At 33.4% G+C, this 22,519-nt stretch overlaps 1 protein-coding gene across 1 annotated transcript; it reads left to right on the plus strand.

Moving 5' to 3' along the window:
* The first annotated feature begins 1,783 nt into the window (after positions 1-1,783).
* LOC132304614 (uncharacterized) lies at positions 1,784-19,780 on the plus strand. The gene is made up of 6 exons (XM_059802364.1): positions 1,784-2,227; positions 17,881-18,587; positions 18,713-18,990; positions 19,102-19,220; positions 19,308-19,503; positions 19,668-19,780. Exons 1-6 carry the CDS (start codon positions 1,784-1,786, stop codon positions 19,778-19,780), a joined length of 1,857 nt encoding a protein of 618 aa, XP_059658347.1.
* The last annotated feature ends 2,739 nt before the right edge of the window (positions 19,781-22,519 follow it).

Below are 22,519 nucleotides of genomic sequence, written 5' to 3' on the forward strand. Positions count from 1 at the left end.
TAAAAGAAAAATAGACTTATTTTAATAATCCTACATTGATAAAGTTTTGACCAGGTTTGGTATGCAAAACTCAAAGACTAAGTTCTTACGTTATTGGCATGGTTTGCTCTCTCTAGCATGGTTGTTAAAATCGCGATTCTGAGTCGTAGAATCGCACGATTCTACGACTCAGCTCTTAAAATCGACTCAAATCGGATCAGAATCGCCCAATTGGTAGAATCGGGGGTAAAATCGGTAGAATCGTTGGTAGAATCGTAGAATCGAACGATTCTACACGATTCTACCAATATGTGTGTTTGGGCGGGCCTTTATACTATTTGGTCTTTGGGCCTTTATTCTTTTAGTTGTTTGGGCCAAAGCCTGGCCCAAATTTTGTATAGAAAGTTATTTACCAAATTATATATTTAATTATTTATTCTATAAATCATAAAATACAAAACCTACTCTATTATACTATTATAGAATTAGAAACGGGAACCCTATCTCAGAGAGGAGTGAGGACTGAGAGGAGGCGGTAGTGCAGATGCTCATAGCGAGCAAATCGGAATCATCGGATCCATACAGCAGCTTATAGGTTCGGCCAGGTATGTTCTATATTTATTTTCTTCCTTGATCAAGAAATTTCAAGAGTTTTCTCTAATCTCTATAACCCTTCGTAGCGTGATTATTCTAAGATTGTTCTAACCTTGATTATTCTTTGATTATTCTAACCTTTTATCTACTTGTTCTTAGAAATTATTCATCATGTTCTGATAATCTTTTGCATTAATGGTTTAATTTTACTTTTAATTTTAAGTTCTGACTATCTTTTTCGATTTCTGTAGTTTTTGTTTTAAGTTTACCTGGCCATTTAAATTTTGATCACTATTTTTTAGAGCTTTTACTATGGCTAATTGAGCTCTAGCTGAACTGCTGTGACCACTTCTTTTGAAATTTATGCAATAGTTAGAGTATGAACATTATCTTTAAGTTCTGGTAGATGTACTCTTATCAGTTGAATCCATATAAATGAAGACGAGTTTGCTATGTTTTAATATGTTGTCCATAAGATATGGTTTAGCAGTTGGCATGGTAATATTTTTTACTGCAAGAATTTCTTTGATGGCATCTCGCTCTCTCTCATTTTCTGGTTCAGTAAGTTTGTTCGTGTTATGTTTTATCTTTATCTACAGTTCATGCTTTGTTTTCTGTTGCTCCGTTTGTCTTTCACACTTGGAATTCCAAAAGTCCATTTCCTCTCTCTCTCAGATTTACTTTGATACTGTATCATAGAGGAATGGTAGATCTTTCCCTGGTTCTTATCTGGTTAAGAGTCACACACATGGGAGTGTTGTCACAGACTATTGATTTGATGTGGTGTGGGATGAGTAGGTCTTCTATTTTACTCATAGTTAATAAAACGTAAGCAATTTCCAACATTAGTTTTTGTCTAATTAAGCATGCAATCAATCATGAAAACAAATAAACAAACCACACATTATTAAAATAGAGAGATTGATTTTTATGCAGAAAATAAAAATAGCCCTTTCTATCCCAATTATACATTTTACATACCCTGTTTAGACTAGAATTTTGTAATGGTAAGTCTTATCAAAGTCTTGACTTATGGCATATTAATAGCTTCCTTTTGTAGATAATGTATCAATTCTAGGGGTGTCCTTGTTGCCTGAAGTTCTCAATTTTTTCTCCTTTGTCAGAATGCTTAAACACTAGTTATATGAATTATATGAATGCAAAACTTTTGATTGGTTGAATAAATTGAATTATATGAATATTGAAATAGATGTCCTCAGCTGGTAGTTCTGGTAAAACTACAAGAAAAAATGCTCTGGGACAAATATTAGATCCGGGATGTGAACATGGGGTTGAGGATGGGACTTCAAAAAAAGTGAAGTGTCGATATTGCAACACTTCCCATTCTGGGGGTATTTATCGGCATAAACATCACTTGGCTGGCACTCATTTAAATGTTGAGCTGTATCCACAAGTGCCCGAAGAAGTGAGAACACAATTTCAAAAAATTCTTCAAGCTCATACAGAGGAAAGTCAAAAGAAGAAGAAACAAAACTTATATGATGTTGATATCGATGATGATGATAGTGAATGTATAGCCTTAGAACAATCAAAGAAGCGGAAACAAGGTGGTGCACTGGATGAATTTGTAACAAAGAATTCGTCACGGCAAACAACATTGAATGAGAAATTTAAAAAGGAAGAGAGAGATGTAGTATGTCAAATCATAGCCCGATTTTTTTTATACCAGTGCTATACCATTCAATTGTGTGAACAATCCCATATTTTCTCTTATGATTAAAAGGATTGGAGAGTATGGGAGGGGGCTCAATCCTCTTTCTTATCATGAAATTAGAGAGACATTCTTGAAGAAGGAAGTGAGTGAAGCATTGAATATACTCGAGAATTTTAGAGGAGAATGGGTGAAGACTGGATGTACTATTATGTTAGATGGGTGGTCTGACAGGAGGAGACATTCAATATGTAATTTTCTTGTCAATAGCTGTGATACCCCCGGATTTCCAGATGCGGGTTGGACAGGCCCACGCCCGATAACCCAAGGATATCAAATCAATTAGTAATTTAACGAACACAGTATACAATATAGGAAACAGGAATAAATAAAATTTTGCTGAAAAGAACAAAAATGAAAATCCTTTAATGGAAAAAAAACCTCCGAATAAACTTTATATGCAAGAACTAGTTTGAATACACCAACTTCTCCTTTACTTCTAATATAACTCGGGAATCCATCTCGTGGACCCCTACTAAAAATATTCCAATACTGAACATGAACAACTGCAAAGACAACCAACGATCATAATGAGAAGAAAATACTCCTACGTCGTCGGTGGAGTGAATAACTGTATCTGCTCAGCACGAACAAGCTCTAAGCCTGGAACTGACGAACACCTGTAAAAATAAGAGTAGGTCAGGCCCACATGCAAGTTCTATCCTAACTGCAATCTAGACAGTGACCCGATACGCAGATACACCCTAGACATCTCAGCAATAGCTATCTAGTCCATACATATATAAATATCCACACAAAGGGACATTCACTGGACTATGTAGGGGGTCTCAACCTGAATAGAAGGCAACATGCAACAATGTACCCAAAGGTGGGTATGTGTGCCTAGACCTAACAGGGTACAGCTCAACATATTATAGCCAGCTACGCATCCACTGCATATACGCACCCTAACCAACGAGTCTGAGACTCAAGCTCAACTCGTGGTACCATAAACATATATATAAAGTCTGTCCAAATCCAGGGTATGCAGTTCAACTATTTATTAAACTGACATACAATAAACCAACTAGTTAGTCATTCAACTTATTCAGTTAATATGACTTAACTACCATCCGTTAATCCAGGAAGTCATCCAACTTGGTTACAGCTGATCTGACTTAGTCACAATTAGGATTCGATATCTTTCAATCCATTCCATTAACACATTAGGTTAGGTTTATGTGTTTTGAGCTAAACCGTCCCTAGTATGTCACCGTCCCATACCGGTACATACAATCCTCCATATCCATGTAAATTACAACATATATAACAGTTCAATAATTTACAGACCCAAAAACTACCATCCAAATAATTGCAGAAAAATATTTAAAGCTTCAGCAATTTAAATCCAAGCATTTAACCATATAGTTGCAGGAGACGATTTAATAAATCAACAACTAACCTCCTAAGCATACATAGATCAAAATTAATAATTAAATGACCTTATCATGCATTTGAATGCATTCTAAAACAAGTTTTATAAACACATTATATTCCATCAAATTGCTGAAATTTAATTCAATAATTAATTTATCTTCCATTTGTTAGCAACATAGGGAGTGTCTTAATTTTTACACTGTTTGTCCCGACAATTTAGAATTAAACCCTAATCAATTTAAGGTCCTAATAACACCCAAATTCAGCCTTCTAAACTCTCTGTGGAACCCCAGACCCAACAGATTTAAAACCCATGCTCCAATAGTAAGCACAGTACGTAGAAAATTAAGAAAAAATTAAAACAAATCGTAAAATAAAAAGGGAGCCTGCTCCAAATTTTGGAGCAGGCTCTTTTTCAGCCTAGAGCCGGCTCTAGGACTCCTTAGAGCCGGCTCTACTTGTTGTGGGAGCCGGCTCCCACTTCTATGGAGCCGGCTCTCACCTCCTTTGAGAGCCTTCAGTCCCCGGTGCTTCGTTTCAGTCTGTTTGCTCTGTCTCTGGACCATCCCTACCACTCTGTTGATTTCTAAAACTCATCTTAAGAGTCTTATAACACCCTAGTAACACTCCCATGATTCATTTACAGAAGTTGAAATCAAATTAAAACTAAATTTGTTACCGAAACGAAACATGCTTTAGGAATAAAACTGAAACTATTTTGCAATATCAATTCCATTCCAATCCCCTCTGTTCCTCTTCACTACTGAACTTAGGAGTCTTATCTAATCCCAGTAGCATCCCAATCATTCGTTTACAGTAGTTGAAAGAAAATACAGTAACCAAAATTCTAATATAATTTACATGCTTTAAGAAAACAAAACTAAACAGACTTGCACGAATTGTAACAGATTTAATTTCAACAACGAACAGCCATCAATATAGCATATATTAACCATGTAAATTCCAGTTCCTGATTAATTAAACCCTAGAGACTATCTAGGTGCACAGAGCACAAGCCAAAGGGAAGGAGGAAGAAAAGAACTTGCCTGTGATTTCAGTAATGAAATCTCGGCGTCGTCTCTAAGTTTCCGGCAACTGCTAACTTCCTTCAAGCCTCCTATGGGTTTGACTTAATCCACCACAACCCTCCCTTGATCCTCTCTATTCTTCTCCTTGGTAGCTCTTATGATTTCCTCTGTTCTCTCAACTCTCTCTTTGTTCTGTTTTATTTCCACTGTGCCGTGAATAAGGTTCTCCCAACCCTCAGTAAAAACTCATACACGTACATATATAGGCACTTAGAAAACCCTAATTAAACTAGAGTTAAGACAGAAACCCTAATCAAACTAGAGTCAGCCGATAAAATCCTAATCATATACATATATAACAGATACCTATATGACGTCCCAATAAAACCCTAATCTTAAATAAAGAAATGAAAACAAATAATTAAATTAAAATAGTAAATCAAAGAATTAAAACTATATCATTTAAATCAACTTACCAAATAAACCAATTCAATTAAATCAAATAACCAATTAAATTACACAATTAAATCAAATAATGAAAGAAAACAATTAAACACCCAAGCAACTAGTCACATAAAAATGAAATAAAAATAATTAAATTACAATTTTATCCTTTTTAAAACTAGGGGTATTACATTCTTCTCCCCTAACAAACGGAATTTCGTCCTCTGAATTCACGAAACCTTGAATTATTTTAAAATTCATTTCCGTTTCGTTGTGGACTCTGCCTCTGTGTATAGGCTCCCCCACATTCTAAATCTTCCAAGAACAATTTATGGGTCCAATATAAAGGAAACACAAAAATTATTCAACACTTAAATTGTATGTAGCAACTACGCATTCTGACCCAAATTTTGATATAGGGTAAATATCCATATTCCTCCAAATTCCATAGCATAGATGTGTAAAATTTCTCCCAATGTTTGAAAACACTAATCAATAGGCTACCGCCTAAATGAAGAAAAACCATCCATGAGAAGTCAATTTAATTAATACATAAGAACTGACCTTCCTTAATAACGCTCCTTGCTTTCGATATGGAAGACATTCCAAATCAATTATTTCCTGATAGGAAAAACTATAGTGTACAAGCGGAACTAGTTACCACATCCTACTATCGCCTCCAAACTGCGCGCAATCCAACATAAAGAAGCCTATATCTCTCAAATGTATCATTAAATGAAGTTAGGGTCTAATTGTATAACCCCCGCTTCCATGTCAAACCGACAGGTAAGAGGTCTGCACCATATAAAATACAAAACCTTCTACGTTGTCATACCATCCTCCTTGTGCCAACAATATGAGAAGTGAAATAAGCACTTCCAACTTCCCATAAAAACCTAGGATACCTATCCCAAGTATCTCCTCCATGATCAAATATACATTCCTGATTCAATCCCTCGTCGAGAGATATGAAGCACAGCTATACCTCCGTCATAAATGCAATGTAGAACTAATGCGAAATACCAAAGTGAACATTACGAGAATTAGGTCTAGCAGCAAACTTGCTCAATCCACCACTCTTAATCCGTATGGAATTAACATTCCAATAGATATCAACAAGTTCTACCAACCTTCCACTTCTGATTAGTCCTACTCTCATTTTAATTTAGGCAATGGCAAAAATCACTAATGAGATTTGGTTATCCATTTACTAGAACCGACATTTGATGTCTTGATGTTCCTTATAACCGTCCGTGTGCATCGAGAAAATTTCTACGAATTTTACACCTCAGTCACTCCCGATAACACTCACTGAATCAACGAATCCTCCCCTAGTACCTTAAGTTCTTTTCTGAATAAGGTAACACTGCCTCCAGGGTCAGTTCCGACATTGGAGGTTGACCCCCCCTTAATTTCCTTGATAAAAGCAAGTGTCATTAGTTCACAAACTAAGACCCCCAACTCCTAATGTAACAACTAACGAAAAACTCCTATCGGTTGTTACAAGCTTCCTCATCCATGTTCCCTTCCACCAGACAGAACTTAACGCAAAGTGCGAATCACCACGTTGATACATCTAAGTCATCTTGTAATCCCCTCTATTCATATGAACTGATAGTTCACTAGTTCGAAATAAACAAGATCTGAGCTGATTTAATTTATAACTCAACCCTCAACTAAATTTGTAATGATGTTCTATCATTTCCACCTCGGTACAGAAAATAACTGCAAGAATTTTGTGATCTCTGATGATCCATCTCGACCATCTAATTTTGTTAGACTAGAAGAAAACCACTTTGTCCCTCCTCCTGACCCTTAAAAATTGCTTCAGACCGTGAGTGCATCATATTATCCGCCAGAATGAAGAAAGAACTAAGTGTTGTAACCCTCAATCCTTGCATCCTCCTCCTATCCTGCCTACCGAAAGTAACATTGGTTTGGTACCACCAGTTTCCGTCTACACCCATTGTATAAATCGGAGCATCTACCAAACTAACTCCGCAAACAAACATGTAGATGCGGATCCGTGATAACCTTACTGATATAGAAAATCAATCGATAATTTTGTTCACTGATAGTCAACTAACTATGACTTTTTCACGCACATCGTGTACCGCTCCCTTATGATAGGTGACCGGTCTCACCATCCTATCTTCGACACACCCTACCTTGGTACCATAAGTAGTGTCAATTTGACTCCTTGTCTCGCTTCTAAAACTTATGAAACTTTTTCCATCCTCCATATAGTCATCAATGTCCTAGCAACAACTAATTGTTGCCAATTATGACCCTAAAAATTTCTACATTTTATATAGTGTAGAAACTTTGGTTCCTCCTCCAAGTGCAACACCAACAACTCCTCCAAATAACGCCCTCATGAATAGTGTCATAACTACGAATAGGCTGATGAAGATTTAATCAATCCACTATCCTTTCTCGGCGTCATTCTAATAAGTACCTACCAGTACAAAATCCTCCATCCGAACCATAATGGCATTACAGTGATCTTCACCTACCACATCCTCACGAATCCCCAAAGCATTAACAATCACCATTATTATAGCGTTGTAAAAACGAATCCCTACCTAGCATAGAGCATATCAAACTAATCATTGTAGATTATTTAACTCATATTAGTAGTGTAACCATCCCTTCCTAAGTAGCATATCATATTAATGCATATCCAGGTCTAATAGATGGGCTAGAAGTTTGTATCTCTACCCAATCCTATGACCTTATATCCACCAATCCCAGTGCATATAGCGCTATTACTCCATGCTATTATAATAATAGTTGGCTGACATACTTGTGCCCCAACTAAATCCTATTCCAAATCCTGAACCAATTAACAAAAATGAAACACGTAACAACAAAATGCAACATAAAATAACAAAATGCAACATAAAATAACAAAATTAAACACATAGATACACACAATACAACAAAACAACCAAAATGTAATTCTACTTAAGACATACTCCATTCCAGAGAAGAAAACCTCCTTTGACATCAAGTTGCCAAACTAGGTCACAAAAGGTCATTTCGTAGTTGTAATACCCCGATAATTTTAAAAGATTTATTAATTAGGATTAATTATTTTATTTTATTTTTCAATGATTTATTTTATTTTATTGAGTGCTAGATTAATTATCTTATTTTAATTAAGTTATATTTCGTGATTATGTATGATGATTGATTGTTTGTGTGGTTGATTATTGATTGAATTATTGGTGTGTTGATTTTATTGGTATTATATGACTTAGTTGTAAATTCTTGTTTGTTTATGTGCTTCATGTAATTAGTTATTTTAATTTCTGTATTTAATTAATTATCTTATTTATTTAAATTAATTGGATTGGACTTAAGGAAAGTTGGACCAAAAGATGTGGTCTTGGGCTTGTATGAAACCTTATTGGGTTAATTAATGAAGGTCCGTGGTTATTTAATTATTTAAATGATCACTTTTGTATCAATTATATATATATATATATATATATATATATATAATTATATATAAATATAATTAATTAATAATTGTTATGGAAAGATATATATATAGATATATATTTATTGATATTTATAAGTATATATGATTTAATTAACTAATGAGTTAATTATGGAAGGAATATATATTTATATATATATATATATATATATGTTTATAGATATAAATTATTTAAAGATTATTATTTTAATTCATAATACTAGTTGGAATAGGATTTGGAATTTAAGGTGTATAAAAATACACATAAGGCTTTAGGGTTAAAGGTTTTACACGTTAGAAAAATAAAACAGACAGAGAGAGAGGAAGAAGAAGGGCTGACAAGGAGGAGGTCGGATCTGAAAAGGAGGACGTCGGAATTGGAAGAGATAATTAAAGCTTAAAGCGTCGGTTTCGCTTCGAAACCTTCAGGCGAGTTTTCTCTAACTTTCCTCTTAGAACTCATAAGGATTTCACCTTGAGTATCAAGGCTTCAATTAAATTTATTTGTTTAAAAATTATGGTTAGATCGGAATAATTAAAAAGTATAAACTATTATATTTGATTTTTAGATTATTGGATTTTAATTGATATATATAGGTGTTATGTATATTTTAAAATCAATCTATAGGTGGATTTGTGACCCAAGAGAGTTAATTATGGTTTCTTTATTTTCTAGAATTGTTCTGTAATTTTCTGGAATTTTTCTGATATTTTTAGGAATTTATTAGGATTTATTTTCCTATTATTTGTTAGGAAAATAATTATATATATATATACTAGGTAACTGGCGCATGTGGAGCGGCGGCACAATAAAGAATTGATCCAGTGCGACGCGGTGTAGGATAATAGGGTGTATACGCCAATTAGGGCCATTTGATTAATTAAACTTATGTGAATTGATATGGTGCATCGCGGCGCATAAAACTTTGGTACGCATGTGTATCTGGACCATAGAAGTGGTCTGGTCAACTATGGGATTATTTGGTGTATTGCAGACCATGAGAAGATGGTGCACTCGCTGATCTGGATCTTAGATCTATTATAGTTAATAGAAAATAATCTAGTGTGAGCGTGTTCATTTGCGCACTCATTTATGACCATTGGATGCGGCATAAAGGAAGTGATGGATTCAGTGTGGTGAGCTCACGGTAGCTGAAAGAGCTTAGCCAATACCAGCACACAAGGAGGCTTGAATCCAGCGTGTGCAAGTGCATAGTAAGCACGTGGGCGCGCGTGGGAAACTATGTTGGCCTAATTCGACACTAGAAATTAAAACGGTCATAACTTAGTCATTTTAAATCGAAATTGGGTCATTCTTGAGCTCAAATTCAAGGATTTTTCGTCTTCTTTCCAATGGTACCAATTTCATTATCAGATTCCCATCCTACTAGGAGATATTTATGTTTTAGTGAGAAAGTGTCGGAAAACTATTTAAACCAATATGGAGTATTTAAAGGAAATTATTTCTCACATATTTAGTTGCACTAATTTGTGTAAATATAATAAATTAATAATTTGTTATGGAAGGAAGTGTATATATATATATATATATATATATATATATATATATATATATATAATTATTATATATATGTGTATATATATATATATATATATATGTATGTATGTATATATGTATATTGATTTTAAATAATCAAGGATTATTAAAGAAGGTGTTAAACACATATATACATTAAATAACATATGTGTAGGTATATATATATATAAATCATTTAAGATGATTAATATTATCATTCTTATTTGGCATATCTTAATAGGCTGGTTGTTAAATTAATGATATGCGTATAATATGCATGTGATGGCTATGTATGATTTAGCGTATTGTTAATTTTAAAGTTAATTCATGGTTAAAGTGTGGGCATGGATGAATTGTCAAATGATTAAATATATTACCTAAATATTTGTATGAATAGAATACATATATGGAAAGTATGGATGAATTGTTAATTAAATGTATGAATAAATATACCTGTGGAGGCATGGTTGAATTGCCAATGTATAAATATACATACAAGGAGGCATGGTTGAATTGCCAATGTATAAATAAATATACTTATGGAGGCATGGTTGAATTGCCAATAGATAAATAAAAATATTTACAATGGCATGGTTGATTTGCCAAAGCATAATTACGTTGTTATGTGTTAGATGATTAAAATATCATCTATGGTTGTTGTATGTATGGATTGGATTAGGGTTAGATATTCTTAAATGAGAATAGTTTAGTACTTACTGGTTAGTGTATTATTTTACATTAATAAAATAATATTGGGGAAGACGTGGATGATTTGTCAAAACTTGGATTTTGGATATGTGATTTAAACAATTAAAATCATTATCGGGTTGGGATTAAATAGAGTATTTCTTTTATTATAATTTGTTGTTTAAATGATTAAACAACTGACTAGGATGGGATTAAGGTCAAAGGAGTTTTTATAAAATGAAATGGTAGATTGGTCTAGGTATGAATATTATTTTAATAATTATTTAATAGGTATGGAAATTTAATAAACCTATTAATGGATGTGATTAATATAGTATATAAAATTATATATAGACATGTATATCGTGCTTTATTAAAGTTAAAACTTTATTAGGTTTGGTTTTGATCAGAGATGATCTGCTTATTGGTTTTCAGAGGCCTGGTAGAGTGAACTTGCTCGTAGGGTTTAACCCACGATTTATTTTTCAGGTTATTAGAGGTTCCAGTCTCGAGGTTGAGGATCCGCAGCTGGGAGACTGTCATTCGTCTATTCATCTTGTGTACTTTTAAATAGTATTGGATTATTGGATAATGTTTTAAGGGGTCCTTGAGTTATGGGATTTCCGAATTGTAATTGTTGGAGAATCATTAAGTAATATTTATTTATTAGTTTTCTTCAGCGGTTTATTTATTCTTTATTATTCTTCTTTGTATTCTGTGCTTATTAAATACTTAAATTGTTTTGATATCCCTTGATTTTGTGCGCGGACTTGATCAATTCGTGTTCCAAAATTAGGGGGTATCACAGTAGTTTCGTTTGTAATCATCCAACCTTGAAACCTATCCATTAACCATAGCTTAACAGCAACATTCTTTTGCCTAAGCAAATACCAAAGGCTTACCCCTTATCCTCCTTATACTCGGAATGCCAACCATCTATCGTGGCTTTACAATGCAACGTAGAACGTCATAACCTAATCCCCATTTGCTCCAAAATATGATATAAAATCACATCTTTGTTCTGATAAGAACTCCATTCGATTCCCAAACGCCTAAAGAGTACTTTTCAATTAACTCTCTAATAGACGACACGAAAATTCATCCATATGTAGCTTGGGTCACACTAACGCTACCAGTATCATTCACTATACTGCTGGTGAATGAGAGCACCCTCGTGCGATCCTTCATCTTCAAGCTTCAATATCCCCTTTCTTGAGGACGCTGATATCTCCCCTCTTAGGATCCTCTTCAGAATCCCACTATTCACTTGTCTCCTTTTTTAGAACAACTGAAGTTATGTTGGTCCCGATAAGCGGTGACCTAACACCTACACCGTAATCCTTCCATGGTGTATACTTTCTAAGTAATACCAACCTTGGAACTAAACCTTCGATCCCAAGTTCTGCTTCTCGCAAAGAACTTGACAACCTACTCCTTTACTCCTTTAGGTCCGTATCGCTTTCGCCTGGAACCCCATCCTCCTCTTAGTGTCAACCATTTATGGAAATTGACATCAACTCCTTCGAACGATCCGTAAAGAGAGTACAACGAATCCTAACATGGCTCTAAGTTTTAAGAGACACAACGCGGAAGTCTTATAAAGAAAACACTCCTAAGGACACTAGAACCTGGAGTGCTCTGATACCAACTGTGATACCCCCGGATTTCCGGATGCGGGTTGGCCAAGCCCACGCCCGATAACCCAAGGATATCATATCAATTAGCAATTTAACGAATACATAATACAATATAGGAAACAGGAATAAATAAAATTTTGCTGAAAAGAACTAAAATGAAAATCCTTTAATGGAAAAAAAACCTCCGAATAAACTTTATATGCAAGAACTAGTTTGAATACACCAACTTCTCCTTTACTTCTAATACAACTCGGGAATCCATCTCGTGGACCCCTACTAAAAATATTCCAATACTGAACATGAACAACTGCAAAGACAACCAACGATCATAATGAGAATAAAATACTCCTATGTCGTCGGTGGAGTGACTAACTGTATCTGCTCAGCACGATCAAGCTCTAAGCCTGGAACTGATGAATACCTGTAAAAATAAGAGTGGGTCAGGCCCACATGCAAGTTCTATCCTAACTGCAATCTAGACAGTGACCCGATACGCAGATACACCCTAGACATCTCAGCAATAGCTATCTAGTCCATACACATATAAATATCCACACTAAGGGACATTCACTGGACTATGTAGGGGGTCTCAACCTAAATAGAAGGCAACATGCAAAAACGCACCCAAAGGTGGGCATAAGTACCTAGACCTAACGGGGTACACCTCAACCTATTATAGCCAGCTACGCATCCACTGTATATACGCACCCTAACCAACGAGTCTGAGACTCAAGCTCAACTTGTGGTACCATAAACATATATATAAAGTCCGTCCAAATCCAGGGTATGCAGTTCAACTATTTATTAAACTGACATACAATAAACCAACTAGTTAGTCACTCAACATATTCAGTTAATATGACTTAACTACCATCCGTTAATCCAGGAAGTCATCCAACTTGGTTACAGCTGATCTGACTTAGTCACAATTAGGATTTGATATATTTCAATCCATTCCATTAATCCATTAGGTTAGGTTTATGCGTTTTGAGCTAAACTGTCCCTAGTATGTCACCGTCCCATACCGGTACATACAATCCTCCATATCCATGTAAATTACAACATATATAACAGTTCAATAATTTACAGACCCAAAAACCACCATCCAAATAATTGCAGAAAAATATTTAAAACTTCAGCAATTTAAATCCAAGCATTTAACCATATAGTTGCAGGAGACGATTTAATAAATCAACAACTAACCTCCTAAGCATGCATAGATCAAAATTAATAATTAAATGACCTTATCATGCACTTGAATGCATTCTAAAACAAGTTTTATAAACACATTATATTCCATCAAATTGCTGAAATTTAATTCAACAATTAATTTATCTTCCATTTGTTAGCAACATAGGGAGTGTCTTAATTTTTACACTGTTTGTCCCGACAATTTAGAATTAAACCCTAATCAATTTAAGGTCCTAATAACATCCAAATTCAGCCTTCTAAACTCTCTGTGGAACCCCAGACCCAACAGATTAAAAACCCATGCTCCAATAGTAAGCACAGTACGTAGAAAATTAAGAAAAAATTAAAACAAATCGTAAAATAAAAAGGGAGCCTGCTCCAAATTTTGGAGCAGGCTCTTTTTCAGCCTAGAGCCGGCTCTAGGACTCCTTAGAGCCGGCTCTACTTGTTGTGGGAGCCGGCTCCCACTTCTATGGAGCCGGCTCTCACCTTCTTTGAGAGCCTTCAGTCCCCGGTGCTTCGTTTCAGTCTGTTTGCTCTGTCTTTAGACCATCCCTACCACTCTGTTGATTTCTAAAACTCATCTTAAGAGTCTTATAACACCTTAGTAACACTCCCATGATTCGTTTACAGAAGTTGAAATCAAATTAAAACTAAATTTGTTACCGAAACGAAACATGCTTTAGGAATAAAACTGAAACTATTTTGCAATATCAATTCCATTCCAATCCCCTTTGTTCCTCTTCACTATTGAACTTAGGAGTTGTGATACCCCCCGGATTTTCGAATGTGGGTTGGCCAGGCCCACGCTCGAATACCCGAGGATATCAAAATAAATTGATAATAAACGAACACAGAGTACAAAAGACTAAAGAAGAATAAATAAAATGCTGACAAGAAACTAAAATGATAATCTAATAATAAACCTCAGAATATATTTCCATTAAATAATAAACTCTTCTGATACAACTGATCCTCTAAAATACAACTCGGGAATCCATACTGTGTGGACCCCTAGAAAATCCAAACTAAACAAATGACAGCAATAACTGTCTAAATCAGGAAACTGAATCATAAAGGAACTCCTATGTAGCATCGGAAGAATGAAGTAGACTGATCCCCGCTCAGCACGAACAACCTCTACTCGTGATGAACACCTGAAAAATAATGGTGGGTCAGGCCCACAAACAAGTTCTACTCTATTACAGTCCAAGCAGAGATCCGATACACGTATACATCCTAGTCAATCCAATAGTAACTAGTAGTCCGTATATATATATATATATACACACACTAAAGGAACCTCACTAGACTATAGGATTGTCTCAACTTGAATAGTAGGCAACATGCAAAACGCACATATAGTGGGCATGAGTACCTAGACCTACCAGGGTACACAACTATACTATATCTAGCTACACATCCCTGACGATATACGCGCCCTAACCATTGATCCTGAGACTCAAGCTCATATCATGGCACCATACTTATATATATATAATCTAGTAACCATCCTATCTAGTATAAATTAATTCTCCATAAGTCATTCAACTTGTTCAGCTGACCTGACTTGAATATAAGTAGGACTTAACATTTTAGTTAATCCATTCCCTTATATAATAAATTAATCCTCCATAAGTCATTCAACTTGTTCAGCTGACCTGACTTAAATATAAGTAGGACTTAACATTTTAGTTAATCCATTCCCTTATATAAAATAGGTAGGACTTAACTGATAAGTTAATCCATCTCTAGAATGCCACCATTCCATACCAGTGCATTAAACCACATAATCCAACAATTGATGTAACAATTAAGGAAATACATCAAACATTCCATAAATAATTATGATAAATATGATATCAATTTATCACATAATAGGAATGACTTGTTATTTCTTTAAACTTCTTATATCATATGTCCTATACAACCTAAATCTTATACATGATGATATTTTATTATACCGTTAAATAAGGATTCTCTATATTCAATTCATCCTACACATTTAATCTCAATTGCTAAAATATTTTAAAAGATTAAATCCATTCGTTTGTTTAAAACATTCAAATAGCAAGCATCATTATGATTGAGTCTATTTAAATTTATTAAAACCCAAACCTAGTCCCTATTTAATGTTCAGGAATCCTAGGCATGTTTCTACGTTCCATCATTCCATAGATATGAAAAATACATAATTTAAACATGTAAAAATTCACATTAGAAATCAAATCAAAATTATGCATTTTATCAATTCATAACACAAGAACAGATATGAAACAATTTCATAAAACCTATGTTCTAACCCAATTAAACATGCATAATTATTTAATTTTATGTGTTTAATAAATTCTGAAATTTCCTAGGCATGTACAGAAACACGAATCAAAGGGAAAGAGATAGAAGAAGAACTTGCCTTAAACTTTCGGATCGAAAGTTAAACTTCTTCTTCCTTGATCTTCTCTCTAAAGGGTTTTTCTCCTCATTCCTTCATTTTCCTCCTTCCCTCTCTAACACTATCTCTCTAGTATATATCACGTGAATATTTCTAACCCCCTTTTTCAACCTATAGCTATATATTTATAGACTAAATAAAATAACCCTAACCCTTTTCCTAATCCAAGTCAACTTAAAAAAAAATGAAAATAAAAATATTAAAAAGGTAAGCAAAATATGTTACGTATATAATTTATGTATATGATTATTAAATAAATAAATTATACACATTCCATTATTTATTAATTGATTATCCAATAATATTTAAGTTACCATAATATTATAAAGTAACTTAAAACAAAACACGTATCAAATCTATGTATATTTTTATTATTTAAATATAAAACATATACATCAGATTAAATATTACTACCCAAGTTACCATAAAAATAATTAATAAATTACTTTCCTTTTTATATATGTATATAATATATATCTATATATATACATATATTATCCATGGGTAATAATCCATACACATCCAACCTCCTATCCAAGTAGTCCATGGGACCCAATTGGTTGGCCCATTACTACTAACCATAACCATAAAAGAAAAATAAAATAAAATAATAAAAGAAAAGAAAATATTTAATTTACAATTAATCAAAACACCATTTAAGCACATAATCTAATTAAACAATTAACACATAGACAAATACAAATAATACATAGACACATAATCAAATAATCAAGTAATACCTAATTCAACTAAACACATAAGGAATTAGTCAAATAATTAATTAAATAATTAAAAAATACAATTAAAACAAATAAATAAATACCGAGACTATCCTTTTAAAATTAGGGGTATTACGGGAGTCTTATCTAATCCCAGTAGCATCCCAATCATTCGTTTACAGTTGTTCAAAGAAAATACAGTAACCAAAATTCTAATAGAATTTACATGCTTTAAGAAAACAAAACTAAACAGACTTGCACGAATTGTAACAGATTTAATTTCAACAACGAACAGCCATCAATATAGCATATATTAACCATGTAAATTCCAGTTCCTGATTAATTAAACCCTAGAGACTATCTAGGTGCACAGAACACAAGCCAAAGGGAAGGAGGAAGAAAAGAACTTGCCTGTGATTTCAGTAATGAAATCTCGGCGTCGTCTCTAAGTTTCCGGCAACTGCTAACTTCCTTCAAGCCTCCTATGGGTTTGACTTAATCTACCACATCCCTCTCTTGATCCTCTCTATTATTCTCCTTGGTAGCTCTTATGATTTCCTCTGTTCTCTCAACTCTCTCTTTGTTCTGTTTTATTTCCACTGTGCCGTGAATAAGGTTCTCCCAACCCTCAGTAAAAACTCATACACGTATATATATAGGCACTTAGAAAACCTTAATTAAACTAGAGTTAAGACAGAAACCCTAATCAAACTAGAGTCAGCCGATAAAATCCTAATCATATACATATATAACAGATACCTATATGACGTCCCAATAAAACCCTAATCTTAAATAAATAAATGAAAACAAATAATTAAATTAAAATAGTAAATCAAAGAATTAAAACTACATCATTTAAATCAACTTACCAAATAAACCAATTCAATTAAATCAAATAACCAATTAAATTACACAATTAAATCAAATAATGAAAGAAAACAATTAAACACCCAAGCAACTAGTCACATAAAAATGAAATAAAAATAATTAAATTCCAATTTTATCCTTTTTAAAACTAGGGGTATTACAATAGCCCATCGGGAACTATCTTTTTGTCATCCCGAGATACTTCTGATATTTCAAAAACTGGCCAAATGGTTTTTGAAATGTTAGATGAGATTGTGGAAAAAGTTAGAGAAGAAAATGTTGTACAAGTTGTGACTAATAATGCTTATAACTACAAATTGGCTGGAGAGATGTTGATGGAAAAGAGGAAAAAATTATTTTGGACACTTTGTGCCACTTATTGCATTGATTTGATGTTGGAGAATTTTGAGAAAAAAATTGATATGCATAGTGAGACAATTGAAGATGGAAGGATGATTGTTTCATACATTTATTTAAGGTGTATGCTTAACCATTGGATGAAGGAATTCAGAGATGGTAAGGAGCTTATTAGACCTGCAGTGACGCGATTTGCCATTTCTTACTTAACTTTGCAGCGTCTTAATCAACTAAAAGGAGAATTGATGAATCTTTTTACATCCTCTAAGTGGAAGTCTAGTAAGTTTGCAAGGACACGTCAAAGGAAAAGAGTTGAAGGCGTGGCTTTCGACAATCGTAACTTCTGGATAAATGTTGCCAATTGTCTAAAAGCTGCAATACCTCTTATTAAAATACTCCGATTGGTGGATTCTGATGAGAGACCGGCTATGGAATTCATTTATGGAGCAATGGATCGTGCCAAGGAGGAAATTAAGAAAAACTTCAATGGCATCAAAAAGTGGTAAAGTTTTAATTTATTTAAAAACTAAAAGAGTAATAGAGTTTTTTATTGTTTGGAATATAGTATTATTTATAAATAGTGAAACTGAAAATTATTAGACTTACATTAAATTAACGATTTTGCAGGTATGAACCTATTTGTACGATCATTGATGCAAGATGGGCATCTCAACTTCATCAACCCTTGCACGCGGCAGCATATTTTCTGAATCCCCAATTCCAATATAGTCCAAGTTTCCATTTAGATGCAGATGTGAAAATGGGAGTTTATAAATGTCTCCAAAGAATGGTTCCTGATTCTAATGAGAGACTAAAAATTGATTGCCAAATGGACACATTCAAAGCTGCAAGATGGCTCTTTGGCTTAGATAATGCAATATTGACAAGGAGCAAGAAGTCTCCAGGTTAGAAAATGCAATATTGATATTTGATAATTTATTTTATTTCGTAATTCAAATGCCAATTGAAAATTGAATAGTTTAAACTTTAATGTTATAATTTTTTTAATATAATAGCTGAATGGTGGGATTCATATGGTGATGAGTGCCCCGAGTTGAAGCGGTTTATAATTAGAATATTGAGTTTAACATATAGCTCTTTGGGATGTGAAAGGAATTGGAGTGCCTTTGAGATGGTAAATTACTGAATAATACATAGTTCTAAAATTTTAATAATGTTGTAGTTTAATTTTAAGTTTTAACCTTATTGGTAATATATTTAGGTGCATTCAAAAAGGAGAAACCAGTTGCAACAAAAGAAAATGAATGATTTGGTATTTGTTATGTATAACATAAAATTGAGGGAAAGGAACTTGAAAAGACAAGCCGTCATAGAACTAATTATTTTTGAAGATGTCTCTTCCGATGATGAATGGGTTACCGAAAAAGAGGATCCGATCTTCCAACAAAAACTAAATGGTTGAGTGTTCTTGATGGCAAAGTTCAAGAAGATGATTCCGATGAAAAAGATGAAGTAGAAAGGATGACTAGGACACGTAAGAACTTAAACTTTAAACTTTTATTATAATATTGTATAAATTATTACATTATATTAATTTTTGTTCTTTCTTTATGCTTTGTAGTTGAGGAAATTTATGCAATTGATGATAATGAAGATTTGAAACCATTAAATCCTATTGATGAAGCTAATGAGGAAGATGGTGAAGGGTTCAATGATGACTTTATGGATATGTAATTTTAGTTTCTAACTTTGGAGAGGGATGAGTTATGATTTGAGATTTGTGGACTATGTTATTTTGTGTTACATCCTCTTTTATTTATATTCAGACTTTGGAATATTTTCTTTTACTTTTATTTATATTCGGACTTTAGAATATTGTTAGGATTTGAGATTTGAAGTCATGGATATGTAATATGGTGTGTTTTGGCCTTATTTTGGTTATATTTTACATATCTTATTGTTTAGGAAGTTAGTTTCAATTAATTTTTCACAATTTGGTAGAATCTTACTATTCACGATCCGATTCTACGATTCCGATTCTACGGAGCCCAAAACAATTCTACGTAAAATCCCGATTTTAACAACCTTGCTCTCTAGTAAGTGGTTTTCCAAGACTAGCAGAGGAGATTGAGCAAATGAGACTGGAACAATATGCTTCGGCATATAGGAGTCTCATATATGCCATAGTCTATACCAAACAGGACATCCGCTACATAGTAGGGATAGTCAGTGGATATCAGTCTAATCCTGGACTTGATAATTGGTTTGTTGTGAAAAATATCATAAAGTACCTTACGAGAACCAATGATCTCATACTCATTTATGGATGTGATGATGTGGTTCTAGTCATGTATGATAGTTCTGATTTTAAATCAGTTATATAAGGTCCATGACTTAGTGTATGTTCACTTAATGAAAGGGAAATCAATTAGTAGATTGTTAAGCAGATTTCAACCGCTGACTCAAACCTACAGGGGAAGTACATTGCAGCCTTAAAGGCGGCAAAGGAAACCTTTTGGTTTGATCTAACTGATTTAGAGGTTGTGGAGCATACTAGCCTGCCTATCGAGCTTTATTGTGTTAGTAGTGCAGAAGTAGTCCAAACCTATGACCCAAGGTTCCATAGAAGAACAAGGTACATTGATAGGAAGTATCATGTCTTACAGGATATTGTTCGGCAATAAAATGTACTCATGGCTAGGACATTGCATTGGAACACAACTCTGTTGATCCATTTACAAAGGTGTCATCGATCAATAGTTTTGATCAACACCTGGATAACATTGGAGTTAGATGCAATTTGAATTGGCTATGAGGGCAAGTGGGAGCTGTTGGGATTTATATGCCCTGGCATAGCAAATTCTTATTTGGATTATAGTGACATATGTTCCTTACGTTTCTGAAATATTTATGTTTTATACAATTGGTGAATTAAATGTATTATGTTTCGATTCATTATAAAATTGATAGTGTCCACTTGATTACAAGAAATATTTATATATGTATGTGATGGCGATCAATACATGAATATAAATAGTAATCATAAATTGTTCATAGTCGGTAATTATGGATGGACTCATAATTAATTAAGACTTGAACTGGATCCGCGTTAGGTTGAGATATATTGCGAAAGCCGTCGTATGTAATTGCTCCCTATCACTGTCATGGTATTTTGACTCTTAAGCATGAGAAAAATATAAATTTTTTTATTAATTAATAATTACTTTGATTTGTTCGGCAGATACTTCGGGATCCTTAGATCGACACTTTGGGTATTTATGTAATTAATAGTTAGAGGGTTATATTTTCAATATTTGCATCATTGTTACTTGTATTTATTTTGTATTGATTATGGTTGATCACAAAGTAAATTCGAAAGCCTTCGTGTGTTTTTAGACAAAATGATTTATTATATATATATTTATTTAAATTATTATTTTTGTCAAACAAATATTTTATTGTGATCGAGTCAGAAATAATCAAACGTACCAAAATATATATATTAATTAAGTAGTCAGATTGATGGCTTTATTTATCCGATAACTAATTATGCATAGAGGGATCAAAGTGCAACATTGACTTAGAGGTTATTTATTATTTAATTGGAATTTAATTAATTTCTTTTAGTGGAGTAGAAATTAATTTATGAATTAATTGAATTGGGTCTATGGACCGGGCCAATTATTAATTCATTGTAACTAATAAAATAATAAACCCAAAGGATTCTCACTCATAACCCAACTTGATATTGGAATCCTATTAGATTTGAGACATGTGAATTAGATATTGAGAATGATTTATTGTTTCTTTTTCTTTATCTTTATGTTGCCTATATATATACATGGTCTATGTATATTTTAGGGTGACTTTTGGAAGGAGGAAAAATGAATATATTTTCTCCCTTTAGAGAATTAGGGTTAATATTCTTATCTAATGGAGGCTCCCACAAGCCTAGTTTTCCAAAGTCATTTATGGAGGCTTATGAGTGATTCCTAAAGGCAAAACAATTACCAAGAAGATAGAGATCCAAGGAGAAAGTATCTTACTAAGGGATCTACAAAAAGTGAGAACATTTACTTTAGAGGAAAGATTTAAAGGTTTACTCAGACCTTTTATGTAAGTATTCAATCTGCTAATTGAATGACACATCATATTTTATTTTTGCATAAAACTTGTCTCTATGTGATGAATCAAGATCTGTGAATGAAAATCCCTCAAAAAGTTTTTAAAACTAGCATGTTTCCCAACACTATCATCCTTGATAAGAAAGCAACTACTAATTGTTAGCCTTTATACTACAATTTATACCAAACAGAACAATATTATAGAGCCAAATGATAAAATAGTAGTCATAAAAACCTTGTTTCTTCTAGTTCACAAATTTGTTACTTCAACAGGTCAGTCATAGAAATCTTCTTTATCTTACCATTTGTGTTTACGTTTTAAAACATCAATCCCTTACGGTATCCAAGC

This window comes from Cornus florida, unplaced genomic scaffold, assembly GCF_030987335.1.
Source record: "Cornus florida cultivar Cherokee Brave unplaced genomic scaffold, ASM3098733v1 CherokeeBrave_3.0.0_Hap2_Chr04, whole genome shotgun sequence".
Classification (NCBI taxonomy): Eukaryota; Viridiplantae; Streptophyta; class Magnoliopsida; order Cornales; family Cornaceae; genus Cornus; species Cornus florida.